Source organism: Ptiloglossa arizonensis, chromosome 7 (assembly GCF_051014685.1).
Source record: "Ptiloglossa arizonensis isolate GNS036 chromosome 7, iyPtiAriz1_principal, whole genome shotgun sequence".
NCBI lineage: Eukaryota > Metazoa > Arthropoda > Insecta > Hymenoptera > Colletidae > Ptiloglossa > Ptiloglossa arizonensis.
This window is the reverse complement of record NC_135054.1, coordinates 21,709,328-21,717,824: the sequence shown is the minus strand read 5'-3', so window position 1 is coordinate 21,717,824 and position 8,497 is coordinate 21,709,328. Positions and strand designations below refer to the sequence as shown.

The following is an 8,497-nucleotide window of genomic DNA, read 5'->3' as shown; positions in this document are numbered from 1 at the left end:
TTACACGTGAAAATATCGACTCGTAATTTAATCGACGCATAATTTAGAATTATGAAAAGAATGGAAGTAATATTGTATCTACAGTCACCGTGAAGCTAAAACGAAGAGATCGATATATCGAATCGGTTAATTCCAACTTTCAAGAACGAACCGTTTATCGTTTGGTTCTGTATGCACCATCTATCGGTAAGTTACCATAGGCGTATATACTTCTATATTTATTCTTCTATTCTATCCATAAAATATTTTATTATTCTTTTCGCACGTTTTTAATTACTGGGATTTACTAAAATTATTTATCCGTTTTGTCAAAATTCTCATTTCAAGTTTCTTCTCTCCGCAACATGACCTTTCTCTATCTTATCGTGTCTGTACTTTGGAACATGCACTACAGGATTTCTTTCTCAAAACAAAATCATTTCACTCTATCGCTAAACCATATCTACGTTCTTCCACTTTCAACGAAACTTTCACCTATACAAACATTAATGTTCCATCGATTCCTAGTATCAACGTTACTAACTGTATAAAGAAAACCATCCATAAATATCAATTTTTAAATTACTCCATTGTGCAACAATAAATTGAACAAACCACAAATTGAATAATCGTTCCGAAGAAGAGATACATGGCCGATCGCGGTAATATTGATTTTCCTTCCGATCCGTTACAACATCGTAATCGAGCGGTGGTAAAGGTGGGGACTCACTCTCACTGTGCACCGGCCAAGAGGCCCACGACTCTCCTGTAGTTTTTAAAACGCTCGAGACCGCGAGTTGTTTCTCCGACTCGCGAATCTTGTCGGATAGAATTCGATCGACGAGACAAAGACCTTTTGAAATCGCGTCGCGAGGAGAACACTAGCTCCGACCAGGATGGCAGGCCACATCGAACATTTGGGGAATTGCTTTAGGAACCTCACCTGTGATCACCATTACGTTCCGTCCGCTATAGAACAAATAGAAAGTAAGTTTACCAGTTCTTATTTTCGTTAAAGTTCTCGCATGAAATTTCTTCTCTCTAACGACTAATGTAGCGTTTACTTTGAAACAAAATAATGATGCAATATTAGGATCGATAGAATTTCCCTAAAATTTCTCGTTGACGTTTCACGATTTTTTAAATAGTCGAAAAATCCTCGCCCAAGAAGATCGCGAAGGTTCGATCGTCTTCGATACAATTCGTCTTGCGTAGATTTTCTAAATCGATTTTATCGTTAAGAAAACACTGAAATGTTCATCGAAAGGTACGTGTTCGCAATTACAGTGGTTACGTATCGACTTTGCAGCCAACATTAGTAGAAAGTAAGGTACGAAGCATTCTGGCACACCACTGTTGCGCGTAGCGTTCCATTAAGACAACTCTCGAACCGAGGAACAACTTTGCTGGGAAATTGTGTACGCCAATAATACCTCGTTTTCGATACGATAACGTTGCAATTATGCTCGACGTGAAAGTACGGGTTCTATAACCCGTTAAAGACTGCGTTGTGCAATACGTTGACACTGGCACACGTTCCATTCGACGTTTCGAGTATTCGTCGTATTTCCAAAAGATGCATCGATTCTAGCGTTAAAACGATCATAAAATAATAGTATCGGTGGTGCGTTGTCGTTGATAAACGACATTGTTCGATCCGCGTGGCAGCAGTCTCTTCGCGTGCTGGGATCTACGGAGCATGCTCAGATGCGCAAGCGTCGGTGAAAGTCTCGCTCGAAGCTCGCGACGCGCACCGGTGTCGGTATCCGAAGCAAAACGCGTTAAACTTCCTTGAAAACAATAATTACGTAACTCGAAAGTAATAACCGTGCTCTAGCCGTATCATCTTTCGCCGAAGAAAGAGAAAATCGTTATTTCGAACCGTGCGTTTCGTGAAATTCGATCGTTACGACGTCGTGACTACCATTCGAAAGTTTCGCGTCCGAACTCGCGTCGTTCGAATTACTCAACGAACAAAAGAAAAAAAAAAAACAAAGACCAAAATTGAAATTATTTTTAAATCGAAGTTCTTGTAAGCCTCGTCTGAACATCCAGTCGAAACTGGTTCCGTATTTGCATTAAGGATAGGCTTGAACGCGGTAGCGAGGGCTTTCACCCGAGAAAAGAGTAAAAAGTACCGCTAACATAGAATAAATGAATATAATCGAGCGGCGTCGACTGATTTAAATTGTCGAATTAAGTACTTTTTCCTTTTGCATAAACGCGTTTAGCCGAAACTTTATAACAGTACGAGCGAAGCGTTTTTCGTCGCGCATAAATTTCGTCCGCGTCGAAGGGAATCAATTCACGGGAATGAATTTTTCACGAGGGTGAATTTTGTCCTCGGGGAAAGTTGGACAAGGTAATCGTCTCTGGAACGGGAACGGAACGTTGCAATAACGCGCGAGTGCAACTGCATCAGAGACGCGAATGCACGTATAACGACCGACGTCTTTCTTAGCTTTTATAAAATTATTACGCGCGCCTTCTTCTAAATTCTAATCGTGGCCGAATATTAACGAAATAATTTCGGTCGAATTTACCCCGTTCCAATTGACAAACACAGTTCGTTCGTCCGAAAATTATTCAAATGGAATTCGAATTGAAAATTCGGCACGATTTTTAAAAATAGTGCGATCTTTTTACCGTATTTTTTTATCATTTTTTTCTACAGCCTCTTTTTCTAACTTGCAAGTAAGATTCGATCCGGCGAAAAAATTATACACTCCGAGGATTCCGTTAATGAAAAAACAACGAGTCGTATGGTTTATTGCGCCGCGTTTCTCCGTTTCCCAATCCACGTGATGCAACAAATCCGTCAAAGAAACGATTTCGTAATACATATCGGTAAACGAGCAACTATGTATTGGAATATTGACGCGGTGTCGATTATTTACCACCTGGGTCAGAGTGTCAATTCCATCGTGTTGAATCTTCAGGACGTTCAACTTTATTCTACACATCTAATCTAGTACCAATATTGCTGCTTTCCGATAAAGACCCTTGAAACGAGTATCATAATCTGAACGTGCAAATAATCGTATATAAATATAACTAAATCGAATTTCAATTAAATCTCGAAAGTACATAGAATCATGGAAGCGTTCGTGACGATAATTCCGAAACCGCGAGTTGTAGTTTATTTCTGTATTGTTCAACCTTTTGCGATTGAATTAATTTTGAAAAAATGTGTAATACCTGATGTATTTTTATCTTTATAATTGGGAATAATATTGTTATCCAAGTTTGGAATGTACACGAGCTCATGGGTTTGAAAGGTTAACATCATAAATAGTTAATTTTTGTTTCAGGAATCCTTTACTATTCTGCATAATTACGTTATTCGTAATGTGACACTTGCATTGCACATTCTTCGGGTTTGGGCACTTCTGTTGCGAATTTTTGGCGCGATTCCTCGTTTATCTTCGATGTGTTTCGAATCGTTTGTAATTAAAGCTTTCGTTTGAAACATATTTTACTCCTTCCCATATGGCGCGAAATTTAAAATATTCCGAAAATGTCACTTGCTTCCTACATTTTTCAGGTTTCGGGGCATTTGGTACAGGTCTATTGAGTTTCGGTGCGATACTCTCGACTCTGACGTTGTATTTCGCCGTGGATGCCTGCCACAATATCTTGTACCAAAAGGAATCAAAATTTTACAAAACCAACGCCATTATGATCCTCTCGGTGTATCCGGTGGCCAGTGTCTGCAGTCTTACAACCATGGCGATACCAAGGTAAACCGGGAATTCGTATTCTAACGTCGATCGAGCGAGCAACAATCGAAGTTTGCAATCGCGATAAAAAATTATCCTATTCGTCACACGATCGAAGTAAAAACACCGTGTAACGATTAATTCGCAAGGTTTTCCTCGACATTTTGTAATTTTTTATGTTTCAGTTCAGATTCGAAAGCACATCGACACAATCGACTAATTAACGATTGCTTGCTAATGATTCCACGAGTGTTCCTAGATATATTACGAATATCTTCGAGTTATTCGCGTATCGAGATTAAACGAACAACGTCTACTTATTTTGTGCCAGTTATTCGTAACTCGTCTAGATAAGTATTTCGCTTAACTCGTTAAAACATCGTTAGTCTCTGAACGATGTAGGTCATTCTTAGAGACCGTTCTTTCAGTTTTTTAAACGTACACGGTAAATTAATGTCTCAAGGTTCACGACACGAGAACGTATTATATAACGCTCCGTTATAAATCTTGAAGGTTATAGACTGTAAAAAAAAAAGGCGATACGACATCGATCATCCACTCCTCGCGCGAAAGATAACGAGCTTCGGTCGGGATCCGTAACAAAGCGAACGAGAAAAACCACTTAAAGGACTGTAGAAAACGCGAAAACGCGTAGCTCCTCTTCTTCTTCTTCTTCTTCTTCTTCTTCTTCTTCGTCTGTATCCTCCTCCTCTGCCTCCTTTTTATTTAAACAGAAGAATCTCGGGCCCGTGGAACTAATGATCTTGATTAACCGTGATAATCTCGGCCCTCGGGCAGTGTCACACCTGCGCCGCTGATGTCGAAAATTTTTGATCCGTTCCCCAGATAAAAGAAACGACGATGGCGAGACAGCGACACGAAAATTCCATCCCCGCGAAGGTCCATTGATATTTACAACACCTTTCGAAATCACCTTTTCAAAAATACTCGATCCGGTTGTTCTCGACTGGGCAGAAACGTTTCCGGAAGAACTCGAAACGATTCTATCTAATACTTTCGCGGACTATTTCGAACCCTGATCGTTATTACCGGAACGTACCTCGCGAATAGGTTCCAACGAGATGGAAGAATTTCGAGAAACAAAGTACTTCGAACAGTGCACGCACTTTGAAAGATTCAAATACACACATTCACATTGAAGTACGATAGACCCCGATCTAGGTTCTACGTTAATTTTCTACGCGTTATTAATCTTTCTTTACCATTTTCAGAGTCGAGGGATCTTCCTCCGCGCGATCGTTTCGTTCCAGACTGATAATTAAAAAAGTGTGTCTCGCGTGGGTGTTCGTTGCTCCGTTCGTGACGTCAACCGGATAGTTTCATCGCCGACAATCTTTTCGATCGTTTCCAGAACCCAGTTGCTGTCAGAGGCGGTCACTCAAATCTTCCTAACGATATCCCTGTACCGGCTCTATCTGCTGCTCGTCCACATCGGTCTGAAAAGGGTCACGAAGCCGCCGCCGTTGATGCTGAAAGTCGGCCCCTGTTGCTGCTGGCCCTGTCTGCCCTTTCCGGATCTTCAAATGACCGACGCCAATTTGTCCTGGCTCAGGCTGGTAGTCCTGCAACTTCCCATTATCCAGGTTATTTCTTCCTTTCCACTTAGACTTTTTCGGACCCCTACTTCCCAGCCATTACTTTCCGCGTTGAAAGTGTTTTTCGCTCGTTAACTCCGAGGAGAGTCCCTTCCATGGGAAATTGCCTTCTTTTTCTGCGTCCCTGATATTACAGAATTCTCTTTTTCCATTCCTTCGGAGAGTACGAACTTCCACGTAGCTAATTCACCAACACCTAACAAGTAAACCACGACCCATTAATATGGATGCCACGGTTGCTCGCCGAGCGTATTAGCATCTCCGCGATAAAAGTGACGCAACCGAGGAAACGTTGATTTCGGAAGGAAAGCAAAAAATATATTACAATTTTAAACTGCCTCTCTTCAATGCGGCTTTAAACATTCGAACCGAGGGATGTTTTAACCCGAGACTGCGTTCTTTGAATCTTTTTCGATTTATCTTCTTCGTTGTGTATTGCTTTTCTATAATTAAATCTACAACGAAAGTTAAAGAGAGTACTATTCTTCCGCCAAAGACTTTGAACTGTAGTAAAACGTTCGCGACCTTTTTCGGATCGACGATCGAAGAATTTTAAATCTTTTACTAGCCTTTCTCGCTAGGCTAGGATACATTAATTATCGATATAAATATCGATCGTTTCAGGGCTTGACGTACTGCGTGTTCCTGTTCATGTCGATCGAGGAGCCGAGCCTCGCGACGCAATACGGTATCTACCTTCAACCGTCCTCGGTGGCTAGTATACTTCTCGGAATATACGGATTGACCATTACCGTGAAGAGTCTGCAGGAAGTAGCTCCAGGTAAAAATCGTGTATGCCTAATTAAGAGGAAGGACCCGGCTGTATAATTTATTCCTGCTATCCGCGGCGTACGAAATTATTCCGAACACGCGACCGCGGGAGCAATTTTCTGCGTTACGAGGGGTTTCCCTCGAGTGTAACCGCCGGACCATTATTTTATCGAGTCTGCGAAACTGAGAATAAAAATATAATTTTTCGAACGTTTCGACGAGAGCAAAAAACAAAACACAATCGTCGAAATCGTTTCCAAAGAAATTCGTGATCGAGGTTTTTCCATTTAACGAGAAAAATGACGATTTCGACGCGGGTAGAAAGTAGAAACGGAACTGAGCCTCGTCAGCGATTATCCTGCGCGGACCACACAAGTAACGCGCGACAGGAAGCAATTTTCAAGGTCCTGGAAAGCCCCCATTGTCCTTCGCCCCCATGGTGTTAATGGATATATACGTTTCTGACCCGCGGTCATTTTTCCAGAGGCGAAACTCCACCGCAAGACGACGGTGTCCCAGATGGTGCTGTTGTTTTCGAAGCTGCAGGCGTTCATTGTGAAGAGTCTGCCGCAAACGGGCCTGTTTCCGTGCAATCCGCCAATTACCCCGCAAATCTATGCGAATGGTAATCCTCCCTTTTCTCGGCTCGGTGGAAAGTAGAACAACAAATGGACGACGTGGCAGAGAAATATTTTGTTTCGTTTCAACGAGCAACGAACGTGCAAAGGGTGTTTCGATGGACGAGATTCTCCAATTGAAATAAAATAGATTAGAGTAGCATCCAGATCGTTCACCGGGTCGCGAATAACTCTAGTGGATTATCGGCGTGTACCTTCGACTCGAGATACCTCCGAAGAAAGAATTCACACTGTGCCCTATTATACATAAATTACAATCGACGAGTGTCACTTCTCGAACACCTCTTGTCGTAATGGTACAATTTTTTCCCGCTTGTACACACGCACTTGGACTCGTCACCATTCCGAGTAGCTAAGCGCGATAATTGACGTACAATCGCTCGAAAGAATCGGCCGTCTGTTGAATTGCCCGTCTCCGTGCGAGATAATACAAAGACCTTGTCGTTTCTGGTTTGCTATTCATCGACCGAGAGTACCGAAATCACCGGGTCGGAAAGACTGGTCCGACTCCGGACAAAATTTCCATACGCGCCCAGATAAAGAGAACAAGGTCTGACAACTTTCCTCTGTCCGATTTCAGTTACCTACAATGCCCTGATGCTAATCGAGATGCTGCTGCTCTGCTACGCCGCGAGGTACGTTTATTACGTGGATCTGGAAAGGGAGGAGAGCACGTCGGCCGAGGCGACAGATCGGTCCAAAGACAAGACCGTGGAACAAGCGAGCTCGACGAATAACAACGAGGCCAGCAGGCAACCGTCCTCCACGCTGACCGCGCTGGATTTCGCCTCAAAGTTCGGCGTCGTACCGAATATACAATTAACCGCCGTGCGCGAGAATTAAATCGATCCTGTCACGCGCGGAACCGAGACCTCCATCGAAGATCGGAACCGTCTCGCGCGCGCGATCATCGAAAGATCGTTCGATCGCTTACGATGCATCGACGCGAGAAACAATACGGGAAGCAGCGTTCGGTAAACGATTACGATTACAATCGTCGATTGTAACAATCTCCAGATCGAAATTGCAATTAACCATTAAGAAACGCGATACTTCGTACACGATGCGAGTACCTATGTGTAATTTCTGACGTGTAACCTTTGATGCATGTCTGTGTGTGCGTGTGTTTTTTTACGGTGTACGAAGCGAATGTGCGAATGTACAATTACGATTAGTTTATCAATTGAAATTGCTAGTGACGCGTAAACGATTCACTTGAACGGATTTAGAAGGAAACTCGAAGAAACGTAGGTACGTATCGCTGAGAAGTAATTGTTTCGCGAGATTGCAAACCGAGAATCAATTTTTCGATCGAAGTTCGTTGCTCGTGATCGTTCGACCGATCAAGCATTTAATTACAAATGAAATATGTAATCGACAAGTGCCCGACACCGTCGAGACGTTCAATGGATAAGATTCTGTTGTCACGAGTCTGGAACAATGTTCGAGCACGGAGGGATGAATGCAAGGGCGTTCGTTCGTCGTTGTACCTAGCCCTCGTTTGTTAATCGAAACTGCCCGGAAAAGTACTGATTAGAGAATAGCGGAAGACTTCGTTACCTAACTGTGAGTTACCAAATATACTCTGTCGAGGAGGAACACGTTCCCACGTGGAGTAGCACAGTTCACGGGGAATTGTCACAGTATCTAATAAAACTAAACGATAATCACTTGCGCCTCGATCTTATTCCATGCTCGGTGTTCACGCAAAACGTGCATACAATTCTACAAACAGGTCTCGATATAAACGTCTTGTTATTTTTAGATGGAAGGT

At 42.6% G+C, this 8,497-nt stretch overlaps 1 protein-coding gene across 1 annotated transcript; it reads left to right on the top strand.

Annotated features, from left to right (window-relative positions):
• Positions 1-840: 840 nt before the first annotated feature.
• On the top strand, positions 841-7,566 carry LOC143149683 (organic solute transporter subunit alpha). The gene is made up of 6 exons (XM_076317251.1): positions 841-966; positions 3,524-3,719; positions 5,071-5,302; positions 5,939-6,095; positions 6,570-6,710; positions 7,304-7,566. The coding sequence occupies exons 1-6, from the start codon at positions 876-878 to the stop codon at positions 7,564-7,566; spliced, it is 1,080 nt and encodes a 359-aa protein (XP_076173366.1). The 5' UTR covers positions 841-875.
• Positions 7,567-8,497: the final 931 nt, after the last annotated feature.